Source organism: Dermochelys coriacea, chromosome 9, assembly GCF_009764565.3.
Source record: "Dermochelys coriacea isolate rDerCor1 chromosome 9, rDerCor1.pri.v4, whole genome shotgun sequence".
Classification (NCBI taxonomy): Eukaryota; Metazoa; Chordata; order Testudines; family Dermochelyidae; genus Dermochelys; species Dermochelys coriacea.
In genome coordinates, this window is record NC_050076.1 from 34,028,494 (window position 1) to 34,051,585 (window position 23,092).

The 23,092-nt window shown below is 42.3% G+C and overlaps 1 protein-coding gene across 1 annotated transcript in view; it reads left to right on the top strand.

The window, feature by feature from the left end:
• Window positions 1-23,092, top strand: part of DNER (delta/notch like EGF repeat containing) — a 292,812-nt gene that overhangs the window by 126,658 nt on the left and 143,062 nt on the right. The window contains exon 2 of the mRNA XM_038417626.2: window positions 14,847-15,143. Coding sequence (XP_038273554.1) covers window positions 14,847-15,143 — 297 coding nt within the window. The remainder of the gene's footprint in view (window positions 1-14,846; window positions 15,144-23,092) is intronic.

The following is a 23,092-nucleotide window of genomic DNA, read 5'->3' on the forward strand; positions in this document are numbered from 1 at the left end:
CAGTCTACTGAGCCATTTTCATCATAAGCCAGTGAGGGAGGTGAGAAGTTATCCTTCCTTGCACAGTCTCTGTTGTCTCCCAGTCTCAGTGATTAATCATGGGACAAAGATGTTTGGGGGGGGAGCCCAGGCCCACCCTCTTACTCCAGGCTCCAGCCCAGGGACCCTAATAGTATCAGCTATGGCAGCTGACCTTTGAGAAACATGACGTGTATAATTCCCTGGGCTACTTCCCCCACAGCAGCCCTCAATTCCTCAAGCTCCACTTCACCCTTACTTCCTTGTGCCTGATATGGTGTGTACTACTCAGCCTCTCCAACCGCGCAACTTTCTCCCACAGCTCCTGACATGCACACCCACCTGACTAACTGGGAGGCTTTCAACCAGTTTCAGCCAGCCCCTGATTGGCTTCAGGTGTCGCAATCAACCTAGCATTCTCCCTGCCTTCTGGAAAGTTCTTAATTGGCCCCAGGTGTTGTAATTGACTTGGAGCAGCTGCCATTTCACTGATCCTGGTACCAGAGATTTGTTTAGCCTGGAGCTAATATATCTATCTCTCACTACTTTTCTATAGCCAACTGACCTTGCCCTGTCACATATCCCCCCCCCCCCTGCTCAACACCATAGAGTTGGGCATCTTGGGACACCAGACAGTATGCTCGTGACAGACCATCAGCGTTGTCATGGTGGAATCCAGCCCTGTGCCATATGCGGAACTGGAATGGTTGGAGGGATAAGAATCACTTGGTGACCCTTGCATTCTTTTCCTTATTCCGCTGCATACACTGGAAGGGTGCATGGTCCGTCACAAGAGTAAATCGCCGGCCTAAGAGGTAATAACGCAGTGTCTCCATAGCCCATTTGACAGCAAGGCATTCTCTCTCGACCACTGCTTATTTCTGTTCTCTTGGGAGAAGCTTTCTGTTTAAGCAGAGGATCGGGTGTTCCTCTTCTCCCACCATTTGCGACAGAACTGCCCCCAACCCCACCTCGGAAGTGTCTGTTTGTAAAATAAATTCCCTGTTAAAGTCTGGGGCTATGAGTACGGGGTCATTACAGAGGGCCGTCCGAAGGTCTGTAAATGCCCCCTCTGCTGCGTCGGTCCACTTTACTATGTCTGGACCTCGGGCCTTCACCAGGCCAGGTCCCCACCTGTTAGGGGACTTGCCCTAGTGGTGAAATTTGGAATAAATGGTCGGTAGTAGCCTACCATGCCTAGGAACACACAGACCTGCTTCTTCCGGGTCGGCCAGGGCCAGTTTTGAATAGCCTCTAGCTTATTCGTTTGGGGCTTCACTATGCCTCTTCCCACAATATATCCCAGGTACCTAGCCTTTGCTAGCCCTATGGCGCATTTAGCGGGATTAGCAGTGAGGCCAGCCCGCCTTAAGGTGCACAGTACTGCCTCAACTTTCTCCAAGTGGGTTCCCCAGTCTGACGTATGGATGATGATATCATCTAGGTATGCAGCTGCATAACTAATATGGGGGCACAGCAGCTTATCCATGAGGCGCTTGGAATGTGGCTGGGGCCCCATGTAGCCCAAAAGGGAGGACGGTGTACTGGAATAGCCCATCCGGGGTGGAGAATGCTGTCTTTTCTTTAGCTTTTTTGGTCAGAGGAATCTGCCAGTTCCCTTTTGTCAGATCCAGTATAGTCAAGAATCAGGCACTACCCAGTCGGTCAACCAGTTCATCGATGCGTGGTATGGGGTATGCATCAAACTGGGATATTTCATTCAGTCGGCGAAAGTCATTACAGAATCTCATGGTACCGTCAGGTTTAGGCACTAGAACAATTGGACTGGACCACTGACTGTAAGATTCTTCAATAACCCCTAATTCTAACATTTTCTTTATTTCGGCCTTGATTTCCTCTCTCTTGGCTGCTGGGATTCAGTAGGGTCTCAATGTTACCTTAGCTCTAGGGATCATGTGGATATGGTGATAGGTCTCAGTCATCCGCCCTGGTTTTGTAGAGAACACATCTCTGTTGCAATTAATCATGTCGGCTGCCTCGATCTTTTGAATCGGTGTCAAGTCGGATGATATCCTCACTTGCTTGTGTAAATTATCCTCCTGGGGAAGGGTCTCCTGCATGACTAAGCATGCCTCTCGATCGTGCAAGGTTTTAGAAGATTGATGTGGTAAATTTGCTTCGATTTCCGGCGGCCTGGCTACCGCACCTTATAGTTCACCTCTCCCACGGCTTTGATTATTTCATATGGTCCCTGCCACTGGGCCAACAGTTTACTTTCTGCTGTGGGCACCAGTACCATCACCTGATCCCCTGGTTGAAACTGTCGAAGCTTCGCTTGGTGGTTATAATGGGTTTGTTGGATCTCCTGTGCTCTCTCCAAGTGTTCCCGTACAATGGGCGTAATTTGGGCTATCCGATCTCTCATATGCAATATATGCTCCGTTATGTTCCTTCGGGATTTGGCTTCCCAGACTTCTCTGGCTATATCCAATATGCCCCAAAGGGTGGCGCCCATATAGTAGTTCGAATGGAGAGAAACCCGCGGAGGCTTGCGGAACCTCCCGGATGGCAAACATGAGGTAAGGCAATAGGGTATCACAATCTTTCCCATCCCGGCTCACCACTTTCCTGATCATGGCCTTGAGGGTCCTATTGAACCTTTCCACAAGGCCATCTGTTTGCGGGTGGTATACAGAGGTCCGTAGGGCTTGTACATGGAGCAATGAACAGAGATCTTTCATCAACTTGGACATGAAAGGTGTCCCTTGATCAGTCAGTATCTCCTTGGGTAGCCCAACCCGGGCAAAGATCTGTACTAGCTCCTTAGCTATTGTCTTGGAAGCTGTGTTGCGCAGGGGAACAGCTTCCGGGTACCGGGTTGCATAGTCCAGTACAACAAGCACATGTTGGCAGCCCTGACCTGTCTTCTCTAGGGGCCCTACCAGATCCATGGCTATCTGTTCGAAAGGAACCTCTATTATTGGAAGAGGTATCAAAGGAGCCCACAATGTGGGCGAGGACTATGTAACTGACACTCCGGACAAGAGGTGCAGTATCGCCGGACATCTTCATGTACTCCTGGCCAGAAGAGCCTCTGCAGGATCTGTGCCTGGGCTTTCTCTACCCCTAGATGTCATCCGAACAGGTGATTGTGGGCGAGACTCAATATGGCTTTTTGATGTTTTCGTGGCACCAGAAGTTGTTGTATCTTTTGCTCCTGCATTTGCACCACGCGGTACAGGAGATCTTTCTTCACTATAAAGTAAGGTCCGGGACCCCGGACCTTCCCATCCACGGGTATCCCATCGATCTCGGCCACCTCTTTCCTGGCATTATCATATCTGGGATCCTCCACCTGGTCCCGCCCAAAAGTCTCTCTCCCGGGACTAACCTGCCTAAGCTCCCAGGGGTCTGCTTCTGCTTCTTCCAATGGCTCGCCGCTGTCATGGCTGGAGGCAGCTTCTGGCTCACCTTCTGTGGTAGAAATTTCTCTGTTGGCTGCTCGCGTCCATCTGCCTACTAGGGAGGTCTTCTGGCCCTGGGTCAGGATCCGGGTTCCCAATGCCTTTGCGGCCTTCCTCTCTCTCTTTGTCTTCCGGGTCTTTTGGGGGGCTGAGAACAGATCCTGAGAAATCGCAGCGAACATCGGGGGTTGACATTCCCCCGGTGACAAGTCGCTGTCTTCAGGGTCCCCACCTCCTTCCAGCCTCTCCCGGGGGAGTAAATTATCAAACCCTGGATAGTCCCTGTCAATGACTACAGGATATGGGAGTTTAGGAACTACGCCCACGGTCACCTCAATGGGGTTTCCCTGAACCTCTATCTCCACTGGGATGGTGGGGTAATGGCTCATGGTCCCATGCACGCATGTCACTGCTACGTGTTTGGCTTGTAGCAGCTGACTGTTTTTTACCAGCTTACCCGATATGAGGGTGATAGCACTCCCAGAGTCCACAAGTGCTGTAGTCTCTGCTCCATTTATCCTCACTGGCCTGGTGTAATTATGCGGGGATAATGCGACCCCCGCAAGGTGGATAAAGGAACATGGGACCTCCCAATCCCCCAAGTTACATTGTATAGGCTCCTCAGTGCTGGGACACTGTGCTGCTATGTGTCCCCACTCCCCACATGCATAACATCTATAATTGCTTTTAATCACTCCCCTATCCCGGGGGTTAGGGGGTTTAGTCCCGGGGTTCCCCCCACTCAGGCCAATTCCTTCTTTCTGGGGTCCCCGCTGGTTTTTGCCCCCCCCTTCTTCCACCTAAGACTCCCCGGGGGTTTGGCTGCCCAACCTTCCAGGGTTGGGGTCGGGTGCTTGCTTCGAAAGGGGCCTTCCTTGGGTAGTTGGGTCAGTTCCCTGGCTGTTATCAGTCTTTTTACCAATGTGATCATCTCGTCGTACATGGATGTATCATTCTGCCCTACCCGTTTGCAGAGATCTGGCGGCAGTCTCCGCATGTAATGATCTATGACCAGGGTCTCCAAAATCTCCTCCGGCCTGCACACATCGGGCTGTAACCACTTCCGTGCGAAGTGTATGAGGTCGAATAGCTGGGACCTCGGGGGTTTGTTGTCCTGGTATTTTCACTCATGAAACCTGTGGGCCCTTACCGCTGCTGTTACCCCAATCATGCTAGGATCTCTGCCTTCAGATGGGTATAGTCAGTGGCATCTGTGGCAGGCAAGTCAAAGTAGGCCTTCTGGGCCTCTCCACACAAAAAAGGGGCGAGAATGCTGGCCCACTGCTTCTGGGGCCACGCCTCACACTGAGCAGTCCTTTTGAATGAGAGGAGATATGCCTCTACGTCATCTCCTGATGTCATCTTTGGCAGACAACCAGTGGCCCTCAGGGTTCGCGTCCTGTTGGACCCCCGGGACTGGGTGGTGAGGATCTTCAGCTGGTCCACCACCTCACCTGGGTGGTGAGGATCTTCAGCTGGTCCACCAAGAGGGCACGACCTTGGGTCGCCTGGTTCATCAATAATTGATTGGTTTCCTTCTGTAGCCGCATAGATTCCTGTTGTGCCATTGCCTGAACTCGGGTGGCCTCCTGCTGGGCTGCCGTGGCTTGTACCAGAGCTCTTACCACTTCCTCCATTGTGGTGCAAAGCAAACAAACAAACCAAAACAAACAAAAACCCAAAACCCCAGTGCACTTTTTTTTTTAAAAAAAACCCTCTTTCTTTTGCCATGCTGTGAATGAAGTCCCACTCCTGACACCAGTTATGACAGAGCTCTGTCCTTGCCTCTGTGGGTACCGCGTTTCCTAGCGGATTTCGCTAGCCTCAGAGGCTCACTGTGACCCTCCACGTAACCCTTCTCTCTCTTGAGACAAGGGTCACAGTCTACTGAGCCATTTTCATCATAAGCCAGCAAGGGAGGTGAAAAGTTATCCTTCCTTGCACAATCTCTGTTGTCTCCCAGTCTCAGTGATTAATCAGGGGACAAAGATGTTTGGGGGGGAGCCCAGGCCCACCCTTTACTCCAGGCTCCAGCCCAGGGACCCTAATAGTTTCAGCTATGGCAGCTGACCTTTTAGAAACAGGACATATAATTCCCTGGGCTACTTCCCCCACAGCAGCCCTCACTTTCTCAAGCTCCACTTCACCCTTACCTCAGGGCCTCCTTCCTTGTGCCTGATATGGTGTGTACTACTCAGCCTCTCCAACAGCACAACTTCCTCCCACAGCTCCTGACATGCCCACCCACCTGACTAACTGGGAGGCTTTTAACCAGTTTCAGCCAGCCCCTGATTGGCTTCAGGTGTCTCAATCAGCCTAGCATTCTCTCTGCCTTCTGGAAAGTTCTTAATTGGCCCCAGGTGTCTTAATTGACTTGGAGCAGCTGCCATTTCACTTATCCTGGTACCAGAGATTTGTTTAGCCTGGAGCTAATATATCTATCTCTCACTACTTTTCTATAGCCAACTGGCCTTGCCCCATCACAATACTTTAGGAGAGACCACAGTTAAAATCAAGCAAAATAATTACAGTTATTAACCAAGGCTGTTTTATTTTTAAAGGAAGGAAAAGAAAATATTAAACAAAACAGAACATAAATGCTAAACACTGGTTAGTTCACAAGGAAATGTAGTGAAAAGATTGTAACTTGAGAGCTTTTAACAGAGTGAAATGTCACTGGGGCACTTTTTTCTTGGTAAATTAAGACCAAGATCTTATTTCCCAAAATTGTTATGAATCCAATTTTAGTATATCACTGATAACTATAACTGTTTATAGATGTATAAAATAATGTGTTTAAGGGAAGGTGAGTCTTGTTTGGTTTATCCAGGATAACAAATAGTTTATAAATGGGCAAAGGTCTTAACTAAATCCTGTGAAATCAAAGAAAATATTTAAATCAGTTTGTAACAGTGTCACGCACCCACCCACCTCTTGCGAGCACCCCTTCTGGTTGCGTGTGTCCGCAGTCTTTGAATAGTCTTGGCCCTGGTATCGGGGCGAACTCCCAGGGTTTCTCCCTGGAGGCAATGGTTTCACCCTCTCTGGTCTGTTCTGGCACCAGATCTCCAGCTGAGCCACTAATTAGTTCAGATCCCCTTCTAGGGGTTTATTGCTGTCCAGTTGTAGGCCATTTCCCCAGTGGCTTATGGAGGGGGAGGGACCGAGCCTTCCCACTACTCCAGGACCCTAAGAGTAGTAGCTGTGTGCTGCTGTGTCCTGTTAATGAAAGTGCTTTCAGTTCCCACAGCCCCAGCTTTCACCAAAGCTTCACCTTTAGTGAGGGCTTTTCTATGTTCAGGCCCAGCAGTCAGCCTGGAGCTCTTCCTTACTTCGCTCGTTCCTGCAAGTACTGAGCTGTCTGTAGTGCTGAAGTTCTCTTTGGCCAGTGAGGAGCACCAGTTGCACTCCTCTGGCTCCAGCAAGGAACTGACTCTCGTCTGCACTTCATTGCCTTTTATGTTAGCTTGCAACCCTCTCATGGGCAAGCCCCTTGCAGCCTACCCCTGATTGGTTGCTTTCCTGCACAGTCTCTCTAGGCCACTTGGAGAACCTCTGCTCCTTTTCTGGGATGGGTGTGGCAGGACCCCGAGGCCTTCAGCAGGGGGCCTCTGGGCCTAGTCCACCTCATCACACAGTTTTGTAGGAGAAACTACTTAAAGAGCTGTCTTAAGATAGGTCAGTTAATCAATATTAAAGATCTTAAATCCAACTCCCGCTATTTCTCTGTTTACCAATGTTTAACCCATCTGCTGTCCAGGAATATGTGGCCTAAACAATTGGGTTAGCAGGAGATACTGTTAGTGTCTTAAGTTTCAATAGCATTTTAGTATTCCAGTAAAATCATTTCAACTTTTTAAAACGAATCCCTTGACAATACTTTAGCTACTTCCATCTTACCATGCTGAGGTCTTGATAATGTCAGGTGGGCCAAAAGATTGCCTTTTGCTGCCGCTGTGTTGCTGATCTCTTTTTCTTCTTAGCTGTCTTCTGTTGCAGCTTGCTTGTAGAGATGTACAGGATGAGTTGTTTTGAATACTGTGAAGTCAAGAAGAGTTGTAGAGTGAGTCCTGCTGGAGCATCACTCCAAAACTTATATCCCCATCTCCAATTCATGAAATCATAGGAAAACCTAATTCAGACTTGTTTAGATTCAAAACTGACGCTGTCATCTTTCCATTTCTCAATGCCTTTATGGGTTGACTTTCATTACATCTTCAGTTCCTGAATAGACATGCTGCTTAATTAATATGCAACACGCTTCTAATTGCCTTTGTTCTTTTATGATACAAGGTGGGTGAAGGCCTTTTATTAGACCAACTTCTGCTGGTGAAAGAGACAAGCTTTGAAAGCTTATGCAGAGCTATTCTTCAGGTCTTTTGTGGCTCGTAAATTTCAGATAATCTTTAGAGTTCTAACTCTTTCTTCATTTAATCCATTTTCTAAGATATTTCTTCAGTTTCATCAGGATTCAACAGGTTTTGAAATTCTGATTTCAAAAAGTATAAACACTTTTTTTCAGTTCTTGAAATAGTATTTTAAAATTAAATAATTATTAGAGAGTCTTCAGATTTGAATAGTTGTTCAAGAAGTTGTCTTTACTTAACATCTTTGAAGGGGTTATTCTTGTTCTTCTGAGTTTGATGACAAGCTTCTTAAAGTTGCCAAATAATTCCCTAATTAATATAAATATTCTATTTGTATTAGTCATCAGTATTCTTTTATTAGTAATCAGCTTAGCAAGGTCATTAGATCCCATTTTGGTTCACAAAGCATTTTACCATTTACATAGCAATGGCATTAGGAAATTACATGAGATCTGCATTTAACTATTGTATTTGCAAATATGCATTTCACAAAGGCTTACCATCTCAGCATTTCAGAAAAACAGAGGTATCTTTCAAAATATTTCTCAACTATATATGTTTTTCTTAGTTTCAAGAATAAAGATTTGAGTGATTTTAAAAGAATCTGTTTTACCAACTGGTTTACAGTTCTGATAATACATCCCTAGGCATGATTGCTTTTGAAGTCAGAGCCTACCTTTGTAAAATCTATTGTTTGAGATTAAATCATCTTTGCCAACTGATGTTTTAGTCTAGAGAAGTATCCTGGAATGTAATAAGACTCTGTCTTTTGACCCAGTGCTCCTTAGTTTTGACCTGTCACAGCATTCACAACTTGCATCTAAAACTTCTTATTAAATATTTTATACAAAACACAAATTTCAATAAACAGTGATACTATTTTTAAAACAGAGCATCAAAGCAAATACTATAGAGTTATAGTGAAATTGGAATTAAAAAAAGCTGCATCTTAGGGTTTGTATAAACACATTTGGGTGTAATAAACATAGTGTTGTATTCCTTGGCACTTGAGGAGTTTGTCACATTGAAAGACAACAGAATTCCTAATAATTTCCTTCGCTGGGACATTTCATAGAATTAAATAAACAAAAATATAAACTTGTGAGATTTTTTTCTCCAGGCATTATATGTATGAAAGTAATGATAAATATTCCCTAAAAATCAGTAAAGTCACAGGCAAGTTTGTAATGATCTAACATAAGAATATGTTATAATAATTTATTAATACTGTTTTTGCTTCAATATGGAGATATCTCGCCACAAATGGAAAAGATTTCGGAGAGAAGTTAAGGAGTTTGGTTCTGGCCATGTTCAGTTTGAGATGACAAGATATCCATGAGGTGGAATCAGAGATACAAGCTGAAGTATGAGATTAAACGAAGAAGATAGTTTAGACTACCAGATACATTGAGGCTCCTGTTTCAGAGTATCTCCTTAAACAGGCATATACACAATAAATACTTGAAAATATTTGAGAAATTTGATTAAAACTAATCCTAATAGTTTGGTGGTGATTGTAGTGAGCTAAATGAGCATATCTGTTTTGAGTTGGCTGAGATTCTTATTTATTTCCCACAATTCCTAGAAAACAGTTTATTCTGTTACTGTCACTCTGCTGTTGCTTTTCATATAAATGGTATTGGAGTCTCAGTGCTATAAAAAATACACAGGTATGAAATCCTTTACTCTAAAATCATCCTGGTATATTCCAAACAGAATGCTGGGGAGTGAAATGTAATGTAGCTGTCAAACAACTGGAGTTTGGGATATGATGTATCTTGGATCCATGGTACATCTAGCAAGAAGCAAAAGGTACAAATGATCATAAATAAAAGAAACAATAGTTAGGTTGTTTCCTTCCATACACTGAAAAGTAAAACAAGTTTTTTCTCAAAAGCCCAACACAACAGTTGTGCATCAATATTAGAATTACTGTAAATAAGTGAACCGGCAGAATTTTCTGTAAGAAAAACAAGTAATATGATAGCAGCACAGGGTATAAACCTCATGGAGAGTTAGTTTGACCATAACCTTACAGAAATTTTTCCAAGTTTTCTAACAACTGAAAACCCCAGCTGCATTAGTTTAAAGCGTGCAGAGCTTCATTGCTTCAGTTTACCGCAAATGTAAAAATGTAATCCCGTATGGCAGTTACAGAAACAACTCTTTTGTGGGTTTCCTGCTGATTGTGCTGACATGCCACTTTCAGCCAGGATTTTCCAGCCCGCATGCAGGATACAATGATAAAAATGCTTAATATGTGAAGTATTACGCATTCAAAGTGTTTTACAAAAATTAGCTAATTAATCACTTCAGTGTCCCTGGTGTCACTGTACTTCAAGAACTTTCTAGAAAGCAGTGTCCATTGGGGTCACATTTGTCCCTCATGTGATTTGACGTTTCAGTGCTCAAAGAACACATTAATTGACTTGGTCAGGTTGAGATCACAGATTGGGACAAACTCATGGATCAGTGAAGGTAAATTCACCAGTCCTTTACTGCAGTCCATGATGGAACACAGTGGAGTTATCAATGGATGGTATTCTGAGATGGCAGACAGATGCACATTGGCTGTAGAGAAAGATTGAAAGACCGTATGTACTGAAAATAGTCTAAAATAGATTATATAGAAACAGAAGGAATAGCGCAGTGGTTTGAGCATTGGCCTGCTTAAACCCAGCGTTGTGAGTTCAATACTTGAGGGGGCAATTTAAGGATCTGGGGCAAAAATTGGGGATTAGTCCTGCTTTGAGGAGGGGGTTGGACTAGATGACCTCCTGAGGTCCCTTCCAACCTGATATTCTGAGAATGCAGAGGCAGATTGCTTTCTACTGCCCTTAGGGAAAACCTTTCCCAAATCTGAGAATAATATTTCAGTGTAGATGGCTTCCAAATTGGTAAAATTTACTGCAATTCTGCAGAAGAGGCTAGGGCAGAGTTAGTCAGGATCCCATAATCCAGGTTCTGAGGGGAATGGTTCTGGATTGGGATGTAGAATTAAACCATTTTATTTCCCCAGGAGGTCTGATTACATCGGTAAAAGATAGGGACATTCCCATGAGAGAGTCAGGAGAACAGAGTACCAATATATTGTTTAGCCCACACCAGGGCAATCATTATGACCAAAGATTTGTTTTCTCACAATTTTGATGACAAGTGGAATCAGTGAAAAAGCATAAAGAAGTCTTTTGTTTAATTTTAACAGTAATGTGTTTGTGATTGAATTTATCAGTCCTTGGTCTGAGACAACACCAGAGGCATTTTGCCTTGTTGCTTATCTCAAAGAGATTCTTTGATGCGAAGCTCCATTCCTTCAATAGTAGGCCTTATAAGTTCTCTTCTTGTCTGTGGCATTGGGATCAGAGCATGGGAAGAGACAGGGACACTTTTGGAACCACTGGTGGGAACTGATGTCTCTCATATATGCATATGTCCCCAGAATCTGTACACTGCTGCTCCTTTTATTTCTGGAGCCAAGATGGGATTAGAGACTTGGGATCCTTTCATTGCTATGCTGTTTCTTTCCCTTGTGGATGAGAGTAAAAATGATGCTTCCAGAAAGGATAATCCTGACCAGGGGCCTGATAAAGATCCACAAGTAGATCAACAATGGCAGAGTCTCCCACTTAGGTCAGGTCTTCCTGGGGATGAAAGAGGCCTCCAGCATTGAGGGAGCTGTCTATAGTGGCTCATGACAAAGAGTGCTAACCTCAGGGCGGACTGTCAAAAAGCAGGGCAGATGCCCCAAACTGGTTGTATGTACTGTTGTTAGATTTCACCAACCCAGTAACAAATGTGAACTCCCAAAGTACTACAGTGGTCTTACAGTGGAGTCACTGACAGTACCCTTGGACAACTCCAGGTTATTTTACCACCTAGGACTAAATGACAAATAGTCACTTACACCAAAGATCACCCAATATTCAGGTTGCTCCCAGTTCCAAGAGACCAGTCACTCACCCCAGATCAATTTGTACCTTAGATCACACACCAAGGACAATGCTTGTAGCCAATCCTGTAATAAACTAACTACAGTTTTATTAACTAGGAAACAGACATAAGAATTATTTACAGGTTAAAGCAAGCAAGCATATCTACACAAAGGAATTTCAATCTGTGATTTAAAAGGTGACAGTTGTAATAATCTGTCAGTTCAAAATGTCTTTCAGGGCTAACCCATGCCAAGCAGCATGTGGATCTCTTTTGCTAATGTTTAGGAATCTTTTCCCCTCAGAATCCAGACAGCATGAAAGAGATTCAATTTCTCCTTGTCAGGGATTTTTATCCCCTCTACTCCAGCTTCCAGACTGATGGGATTAATTCATGCATAGATCTCTCCTTCCTGGAGGGAGTTAGGAATGCAATCAACAGGGTCTCTCTCCTTTGATGCTGCAAAGTACCCCATTGGTCTTCAGTGGGCCATCTTGTATGCAGGACAAGCCCTGTTATTAATTAATTATTTTATTAATTTTATTAATAAATTATTTTATTTTTTATTTTTATTATTTTATTAATTTTTTATTTTATTATTTTTTTTATTAATTTTATTAATGCTTCATTTCCTGTTGTTTGGTGAGTCACAGAATTACAGAGATTTACAATGCAAACACTCAATATAACTTTAAATTATGGGCTCTAGAGGTTAGAAGTGAGATCAATACATGCAGCATCAAGTATTTTATGAAGTCTAAACAATAAACACATACTTATCAACTTAACATCTAATAGCTATTTTGATAATGCTAACTCACAGGTAAACAAGACTGGTTTCCAGCAGTGAGGCTAGGGGCTTGGCATGAGCTGGCACCTGGTCTGCCAACATCAGAGTTGTGCCATACAAACTCTACTTACCTTCAGCTAAGGGTTGAAATACTTCAGTGGGGTGGTGAAGCTTTCACTGCTACTGATGATGCAATCCCTAACAGAAGAAGCAATGGAATCCAGGGACTGGGCTGCTAGAACAGGAATCTGGAGGAGGCCTGGCTTCAATTCCTACCTCAATCTGTGACCTATTGTGTGACCTTGGACAAGTCACTTCACCTCCTGTGCTTCAGTTTCCTCATATTTAAATTGGAGACTATGATAGGTCCCACTTGTTGTAAGGCCTTTGAAAATCTACAGATGGAAAAATGCTCAATATTATTATTTTTTTCTTTTTCTCTGACTGTCCACCTTACCTCTTTTACAAGTACTATATTCCCTTAAAACCAGAGATGCAGGGTAAACAGAACCTCCAAATCTAGATCCTGGTTTGACCCATTATAGAGATTTCAAGTTCTGGCCAGCTTCTACTTAACAAAACAATTCTTCCCAATAAGTTTTGTGTCTTAATCAAAAATTGTTGCCAGTATACTGGTTGATTCTATTCTTTGATTGAAACTGTTTGTCATCCTGCACCATGAGTGTTGTTGGTTTCCCAAGAGATTTCGCATGGCATTTTGGTGATGTTGAAGAAATGATTAATAAAATTGACTTCAGAGAAACAGACTGTGATGGAGTCAAGAAAAACAAATATTGATAAGAGGAATACATTCAAGCCTTTACTTTACCCATGTGTAAAGCACTAGAAAAAATCCTTAGATGGAATTAGAACTACCCTACCGTCATTTTGTGTATTGCCACAAGACTGCAAGAGAGACGGTGATATTGAGATACATTTGCCCAGACGTATTGGCACAGGTGTAAGTACACTGCTAATTTTGACAAGACAATGACATGCTGCGGGATTTGGTTTATCAGCTAGGGTGGTCTAATATCAGATGTTCTGATTTAAATAATTTTTCAAATCAAAAGAGAACATGACATATTTATGGTAGGGAAGTAATTTTGCAAATAAATAATAGTTGTAATAAAGTGTGATATATGTATTAGAATTTTCCTGTTTTCTTGAATTTCTTCTATATTAAACAAGTTAAAGGAGAGCAGAAGACCTAGATTTCTTTATTTAATCTCTTCTAAAACCCTTTCCATGTAATACTTTTAGCTCCTGATTCAATGAAACTAAATTTTGTAACCTGCATGGCAGACTTCGATAATAAAGAAGACATCTTTATTTTTTTTTTGAAACAGGTTCATAAAAATTAAAAAATTAAATCTTTTCTTTAATAAATATTGGTGGTCTTCCCGTCTCTCTAATGCAACGGAGCCCCTTCTTTGCTTGCTGCTAAACTATTCGTGCTAGAAATTGCTCTTTATTCTTGTTTCATAAATATACTGTTGGTTTCTTTGGTTTGGCCTTTGGAATGTACTAGATTACACCAAATAGCAGATACTTTTAGAAAACATCACCAGGAGAGGTTACCATCAGACCTTTCTATGAGGATTACTATGATGAGGTATATGAACCCCACACTGCCAGGAAAAGAGTCAGTGAACTGCTGTGGGCTTAGTAGGCCCCGTCCTGCTACATCGGCAATAGATGTCGGGCTTAGAAGGAAGGGTTAAAAGGGGAAATTCCAGCTCAGCTAGATGCTAGCTGGGTGGGAGGGATAACCGCCTGCTCTCCTTGAGAGGAGCCTAGCTCTGGTCAGAGCTGACTAGAGACTGTTGCCTACCTGAGCCCCCCTGAGGCAAGGTAGAGCTGATGTGGGGCTATTGTTTTGATTTGCTACCATGATGTGTCTATTGTTGCTGAGTAAGACTGCTGAAGGTGGTGCCCCACCTGATATAAAATCCTTTTGTCTTTTCCACCCAACCAGAGACCCAGCAGTGGATTGTTGCGAGCACAGGAGCGACCCCATCAAAGTTGCAAACTACATAATTTGAACGCTGCTGACGCTACTGTTTTATTTACTACTTCTCTGTAAGCGTATCATCAATGAACCTGTGTTCATTGACCTCGGAATAACGGACCATGTTAATTCCTGTTTTTTAATCATCTGAAATCATTGAATTTATATCAGGGGTGAATTTTGACCCATAAATATATTTTGTGGAAGCTAAATATTGGAAAAATAAATCCTGTTTTGTGGCATTTCTAAAATGCAGAAATAAATCTTTTGTATGAAGTAATTAACCCAGATATTTTTTTTCTCAGTTTGTTTCAGATCCTTGTGCCAGCAACCCTTGTCACCATGGTAACTGCAGCAGTAATGGTGATGGCTACCTCTGTTTGTGTAATGAAGGCTATGAAGGTACAAACTGTGAACGCTCATTTCACAGCCTTCCAGTCTCTGGATGGGCAGAGTCACTGCCACCAAGACAAATCAGGCCAGTATCAGCAACCTTGGAACCTGACATTGTTTTACCCCATTCAAGAGCAACTGTGACATTACCTACGTGGCAGCCAAAAGCAGGACAAAAAGTTGTCGATCTAAAATGGGATGAAATAGAGGTGAGACCATTTTGTTTAACAGTCATACATAAAAAGCTTGTGGATGTCACTTGTTATTATTTAGTTATTATTTGTCTATGGGCCATAGGTATATATGTATGAAGACTGAAGATATGATCCCTGCCCTGAGTTGTTAATCCATAAAATTGGCAATTAAAACACTTGAAAATGGTTTTAGGCTTAACTGTTGCTCTTTTGAAAATAGATGTATGCTTTTTTAGGTATAATGCATGGGAAATCTTTGAGATATATATGGTACAATATCTTTTAGTTCTGCCATTTTATTAATAAACTAGAAATTCCAAACTTCAAATCAGTTTAAGAAAAGCAAAAGTGTAAAGCATCTACTTCTTAGCATGATTTTCTTCTATTTACATAGTAGTAGTAATCTTTTACATTTATATAGCAAAGGATCCTATATTGCTTTGAAAGTTATATAGTCCCAAAACACTACTGCAGTGAAGCCACCTTTGAGGTAGAAGATTGCATACTTGGTGACAAAAATGGCACAAAGATGCTGCATAACAGTAGGGGTCTGGGATATGGAGGAGAAAACTTAAGCAAGTATATTGAGAAGTTGGGTTTTTCTTTTTTTAACAATCTTATGAAAGTTTTTGTAATGGCAGAGGTTTTTTTTAACGGCTACTCAACATCTCTGTTTTTATTAAGCTCTCATTTGAAAGGCACAATATATTGCAAGAAATGCAGTTAATTATTCTAGAAAAATAAATCCTTTGTATACCCTGCTGGGATTTGAACATGTGGTTACAGAAAGTTTTATTTTGTACGAAGGTAGTCACTGGTTACAACATACACTATTAAAAATGTCACATTGTTTGTTTGAATCTGTCAAGGTCACATTCACATATAGTTTTTGAGTCATAGCTCAATTGTGTGCAATATGATTCTTGAAGTCCCCATGGAAACTGTGTGTTTCTAGTCTTTCCAGCCCTGCTGTCTCATCAAGTTCCATCTTCACTTTTTGTAACTCTACTTTGAGCACAGCAGGCTAGTCTGTGATTGAAAATGTTGTAGAATTGTTTGCCTCTTTGTAGATATGCTTTGTGATATTCTTACATGGAAGAGAAATGTATATTTTATGGGTTCCTATCTGGGCCAGAAGTTCCAAGAATTCTGTTTGTTGTTTTGCAACAATAAATACTATCTGACTGTTCTGTATCTAATAAATTCTGAGAAGTGTATTATATTTTCAGATCTGTTTCCACACTGGTAGGGAGACTGATCAAAAGAGTCTCAGATCTGTCAGTGAATTCTGCAGATTATCCAGTATATTCTTCTAGAATAATAGTGGGAATATATATTTAATATTTTCAGAGAATACATATGCTCAATATCTACAGCTAGGAAATGTATGTAATAGCTACTTTAACAATACACTGTACCGTATACCACATGCTACAAATAGTTTTCCTGAAGTGTGTCTTTAGAGATGAAAATTTTACATTTGAAAATAGCCAAAAATGTGCATATGCATATTTCTTAATTACATTTAATACCTGTCATAGATACAGTGATGACCTCCAATTCCTGTCTGATCAGCACGCCGCACGTTGCAGTTTGGATCTTTTCAACCTAGGTCAACTAGTTATACTAGTTATATAGTATGAACTAGTTATATTGCCTGGGGATTACCTTAGTTAAGCTTTTACATTTTCCAGAACTAAGCTTCTGTCATGGTGTGTTTTGAAGCTGGTAATGTTTGGAAACCAATGCTGATCACCCTGTTCAAGAAAAATGAATTTAAACTGGAACAGGTGCAGGGAAGAGCGACTGGGATGACCAGAAAAATGGAGGTCTCATCTTATGAGAGGAGACTAGAAAAGGTTGGCTTATTTAGTCTTACAAAAGAAGACTGAGAGGGATATGATTACTTTTTATAAATACATTAGGGGAATAAATACCAAGGAGGGTGAAGAGCAATTTAAGCAAAAGGACAATGTTGGCACAAGAATAAGTGGATATAAACTGGCAATGAACAAATTCAGGCTGGAAAGTAAAAGAAGGTTTCTAATCAAAGGAGTGAGTTTCTTGAACAATATAAGTTATGGGGGCAAACAACTTAATTAGTTTGAAGAAAGAGCTGGACAAATTTATGGCTGCGATTATATGATGGGGTTACTTGTGATGGTGGGGAGGGAGGAGCAAGCCTAACAAGCACAGGGGCTCACTCCCAGTTTGTCTTATGTTCTAAAGCTCATGCATCAAGGTTTCAGCCAGCCACCATCAGGGGTCAGGAAGGAATTTTACTTAGTAAGGAAGGAGTGAGTCCTTTTTCCTTGGGGGAAAGTGAATTTGTTTTGATCTGCTTTTTGGTGGATTGTTTGCTGTTTGTATTTTGCATAGTCTGTTTGGGGGCTGTGTATAGACTGAGCTGGAGGCCTCCCAAATGAGTGTGCACTAGAGATTTTCTGTCTTTGATCACTGATGATGAACAGATAATTGCCAAGCCTTAATGAGGGGGCAGGGTTGACCTAGACAAAAGGATTATAAGCCAGTGAACAGAGAACAGAAAGCAGGGGAGTTTGTGTGGGATTTTGTAGGAGGGAGTTCGGGGGATTTTTGTCCTTTCATTTTTAAGACTAGGGACTAGAAAGTGAAGACAGTGATGGCTACTTAGGTAGCACTAGAGGTGACCTGAGGAAGAGAGGAGACAGAGAAGATGACTGGACGCAGAAGCTGCAGGATGTATATTATTCTGACAGAAACTACTTATGTATGAAATGTCGCCTGAGAGAGCTCATGGAAGAGAAGATCTGAAGACTAGAGATGCATCTGGAGATAATGGTGGAGTTCAGATGGAGATTTAAAGACGTCATGGGGGAAAGGAGAGAGGAGACTGCACATACATCTCAAGATTTGCTGACCTTGCCAAACAAGTGGACCTAGAGGGCAGACTACTAGGCGAGGAGCATGACCCATGATGACAAGGCAGAGGAAGAGACAGGCTAGTTGAGGAGAGAGAGTGAGTGGAGGGCTGCATTGGAGAACAACAAGGAGAAGCAGGCTGAAGATGGGGTGGCCAGGAAGGAAAGCAAGGAAACCAGTCCCAGTGGAAGAGATGATGGAGATATTAGGGATGGTGCCATAGTAAAGATAAGTATAATATAAAGGGGACAGCAAGGGACCACAGAAGTAAGAACAGCTGGGAGGGAACCTGATATTCACACCAAAACTAGTAAGAGACAGGCCTGTGTGACTGTGGGTTCCTTACTAACATGAATTGACAGGCCTGTCACCAAAGCAGATCCAAAGGGCAGAAAGGTGTGCTATCTGCCAGAAGTAAGGACATGAGATGTAGACCTGTGGCTGAAAGGGTTCCTGATGGGTGTGGGGGAAAATCTACAGGTTGTATTTTATGTTGGAACAAATTACATTGCCACATTCCTGCAGGAAGGGCTCAAGGATGACTGCACAGGGCTGGGGAAAGACTCCCAAAGAAGCAGAGGCTCAGAAGATTTTGTTTAGTGAAATTCTTCCAGTTCTTAGGGAGGGAAGGTGAAGGTGTGGCAAGATAATGAAGCCAAACTCATAGCACCGATCCTTGTTGAAGGTTTTTGGACATTCAGGGAATGAGAGGGCTCTTCTCAATTAATAGACTAATCCTGAGTACATGGGGTACTAACCTTCTGGGAATAAGGCTGGCATGATTGATAAGAAGAGCTTTAAACTAGGAAATGCAGGGTGGGGGAAAGGTTGGGAGAGATTCCTGTAATCTCCATGCTTGGCATAGACTGCATAGCTAGGGAGCCATCTGGGCCATGGCCCAACCAATTTTAGGCAGCCGCATGGAAAATAGTGTTGTCACCTGGCTGTTTTTCAACTGGCCTGGCCAGTTTTTCTACTCTCTTGACAGTTGCTGGTCAAGAAATTTAATTTACTGGACTCTTTTTTTGCTGTGCGCGTGGGCAGTGATCTTTTAGTTAGCAGCTGCACATGTCATGGCTGAATGTGTGCACTTGATATAGTATCATATGGGGCTTAGTACAATAATTGTATAGTGGGTAAGGGACTGGCTAAAGGGGAGATGACAGAGGATTGCACTGAAAGGAGAACTATCTGTCTGGAGAGAGGTTACTAGTGGAGCTCCTCAAGGATCGGTCTTGGGATCAATCTTATTTAATATTTTCATTAATGACCGTGGCACAAAAATAGGAGTGTTCTAATGAAATTTGCTGATGACACAAAGTCTGGAGACATTGTCAATACAGAAGAGGATTGAAATGTTATACAGGAAGAATTGAACAATCTTGAGGAATGGAATTATGGAAATACATTTAATAGTATAAAGTACAAAGTCATGCACTTAGCTAATAAAAAGAATTTCTGAAACTAGGGACTCATCAGTTGGAAATAATGGAGTAGGAGAAAGACATAGGTGCCTCAGTCATCCAGTAATCAATTAATACACCCATGTGGTGTGGCCATAAAAAGGCAATGAAATCCTATGATCTGTCAGGCCAGGTATTTCCAGTAGAGAGAGAGAAGAATTCATGCCATGGTACAAGGCATTGATAAGACCTCATCTGGAATCTTTGGTATACTTCTGATCAATCATGTTTAAGAAAGATTAATTCAAACTAGAAGAGGTATAGAAAAGGGCTATTGGGGTGATCAGGGGAATAAGAAGCCTTACGAGAGGAGACTGAAAGAGCTTAGCTTGCTAGCTTTGCACAACAAAGACTGCGAGGGAATATGATTGGTCGCTATAAATACATTGGTGGAGTAAACACCAAGGAGGAAGAAGAGCTGTTTTACAATGCACAAAGTACAATGTGGGCACCAGAACAAATGGGTATAAACTGTCCATGAATAAATTTAGGCTAGAAATTAGAAGATTTCTAACCACCAGAAGAGTGATATTCTGGAATATCCTTCCAATAGGAGTAGTGCAGACAACAAATCTAATTGCTTTTAAGATGGAGCTTGATACATTTATGAATGGGATTACATCAGTGGTTCTCAAACTTTTGTACCGGTGACCCCTTTCACATAGCAAGCCTCTGAGTGTGACGCCCCCCCCTTATAAATTAAAAACATTTTTTTTATATATGTAACACCATTATAAATGCTGGAGGCAAAGCTGGGTTTGGAGAGGAGGCTGACAGCTTGCAAACCCCCCCCCATGTAATAACCTTGCAACCCCTAGAGGGGTCCCGACCCCCAGTTTGAGAATCCCTGGATTACATGGTCAGGGTTGCCCGTAGAAGCAGCAGACTGGGCTTGATGACGCATGAGATCCCTTTGAATCCTATGTTCCTAAATGTTAAGAGCCAAAACTGAATTATATTCAGGATTGCCAAAGTAAAATAAGTAAATTATGAAAAATTATCATACCTCTAGGTGATACCACAAACCATAGTATCTGTCAAGAAAAGTTAGAATGTAGACAACATACTAACTTTAATTAAAGATCTCCACTTCAACGTTGTGTTGACTCTCTCCTAACTTCTCATTGGGGAGTCTCTTCTTCTCTGTTGCAACAGGCCCTAATGTCTGCAGATCAGAAAACATCTGAGCACTTGAATGAGGTCTTCCACTATTTAGTAATCTCAGCTGAGACATGATGCGTGTTGCATATTAATCGTTGCATAAGGGGATCTATTCAGAGAGGGTTTTGGGGGGCAAGTGCATTGTGTGGTTTTATATTAGTCTGTTGCTACTAAAGGATGTGTCTCTACTGCAGTGGGAGCAAGCCTCCCAGCCTGGGTAGACAGACTTATGGTAGCTGGGCTGGAGCTAATTGCTAAAAATAGCAGTGTGGACGCTGGAGCTTGGGCTCTTAGGTCGACCCAAGTACCTAGACTTGAGAATCTGTGCTCCAGCCCAGTGTTAAATAGATATGAGCTCATAGCGTAAATTGCTTGTTGCAGTTTGAGGACTTAAAAAAACCAAACAAACCAAAAACCCCAAAGAAATTTCCAATAGGTTTAAGTTTTGACATTTGGAATGTTCCAGAAAAATGTTCCAGAAGGCTCATTGTGCTTTAAGAATTGTAATTCTAATTAGCTGTACAAGAAACTAGAAACATATTATGTTGTATTATGTATCACCATAAGTATCTATTCAGACTAAACCAAAATCATAATACAATAGTAAACTAAATAGAAAATAGCCTTTGAAAATAGAAAATAGAAAATTTTCCTATCCCTAAATAAATAAGGCCCCAGTTCAGCAAAGGGTAATGCATGTAGAAGTTTCATTTAGTTCAGGGCACCTACTCACAGTGGTTACACCTACAGTTGTGGATAGGGGTGCCATTCCCAGCTTGCATAGACATACCCGTTCTAGCTCTGATCGAGTTAGCACACTATAAATAGTAGTGTGACTGTGTAACACAATGCAGAGTGGTGGCATGGGATAGCTACCCCAGTTACAGATCTGCCTGGACCATGTACTTGGTGCGGCTATCATGTGCTGCTGGTCGCCTCTGTGCCTACCACAGCTCAAAGAGAGCTAGTGCGAGTGTCTTCACAGGCTGGGAATCATACCCCAGCTCCTGAGGTCCCTTCCAAACCTGATGTTCTATAATTCTATGAAGTGTAGACATAGCCAGTGCATAAAGTTAAGCATATACATAGCGGATTGGTTCCTAAACAGGGAACTAAGTCATATTTATTAGCATTTTTGTCATAGTTCCATTAAAAAGCATGATTATAATGCCACCAACGCCCTTCAGAATTTGGAAATAAATACAAGGGTTGTTTTTGCCCTCCAGGCAAAATGCAAATGAGGTTGGATTGATTTTAGTATCAAGCACTAGGCATACTAAAGGTCAGTGGTGCAGCAATTTTTTTGAAGTTCAATAAATGCTAACAATTTCATAACCTTTTGTGGACTTTTTTCTTAATGAAACAACAGATTGTAAAGAAAAGAGAATTCAGGTGAGTTTATTATTCAGAAATAAATGGATAAAATGTTAAGCCTGACTTTTTAAAAATATTTTGATTACAGGGATTCTTTGAGATGCACTCACAAGGTGTAGAAACCAAAATTAGCTAGATATTAACTGTTAATATCCTGGACAAATCTTATTGAATTAAGATAAACTTTATTGAATTAAATTAAACTCTATTGGATTAGGTTTAATACCTGAGGGTCCACTGTATTAAAATGCAGTTGTGTATATGTTATGGATTTGTAGTAGGAGGGAGGTGCTCATGTAATTCTTCTGTTATCGGCCCTTTGAACCTATCCGCCTGGAGAGGTGCACATATACTAGTTCAAAACGGATTCTCCAAGGACCAATAGACAAAGAAGAGGTTTTTGGATGAATAGCCTCATTTTAAACTGGGTCAGGGCCTTCTTCCTTATCCGTCAAACAGACAGGACCCCTGATCGACAGAGGGCCCCAATCGTGAGAGAAGGATTGGAAAGACTTGGCTTACTGGGGCCCATAAAACTGGTTACTAGTTCTGAACGGAGACTGTTATGAACTTGAAAAGAAAAGACTCCCTTTGTGAGGCATTGAAGGACTGCTCCTGCCAGAGTCTGTTAGAATCGGGATGATCTCTTGATCTCTGGTAAGCTTACTAGCATGCATGTAGGTTCTTTTATTGTTTATAATGATTTCTCTGTAGCGCTAGGACTAAAATAGGCTTGCACTGAAAGAGCTGTGTGGTATCTAGAACTGTAGGCAGTCAGACTGTTAACTATCTCTGAAGAGAAAGAAAGTAGCCTGTCTCTGCTGGGAATACCACAGGGAAGGCAGGGAACTGTGCAGCCTGGAAATGCCCCAGTCAGAAGGGAATGAGACATGGGTCTCCACCCAAGAAAGGCAATGGCTGGGGAGCTAGATAGCTGAGAGTGGATGCCCTTGCTGGATCACTGAGTTGTCCTGAACTGTGACAGCCCCTATTTGACTCATCTGCAAGGATTGAAATAGGACCTTTAATCTTCCATTTCTTTATGTGCTGCCGTGGTACATGTGC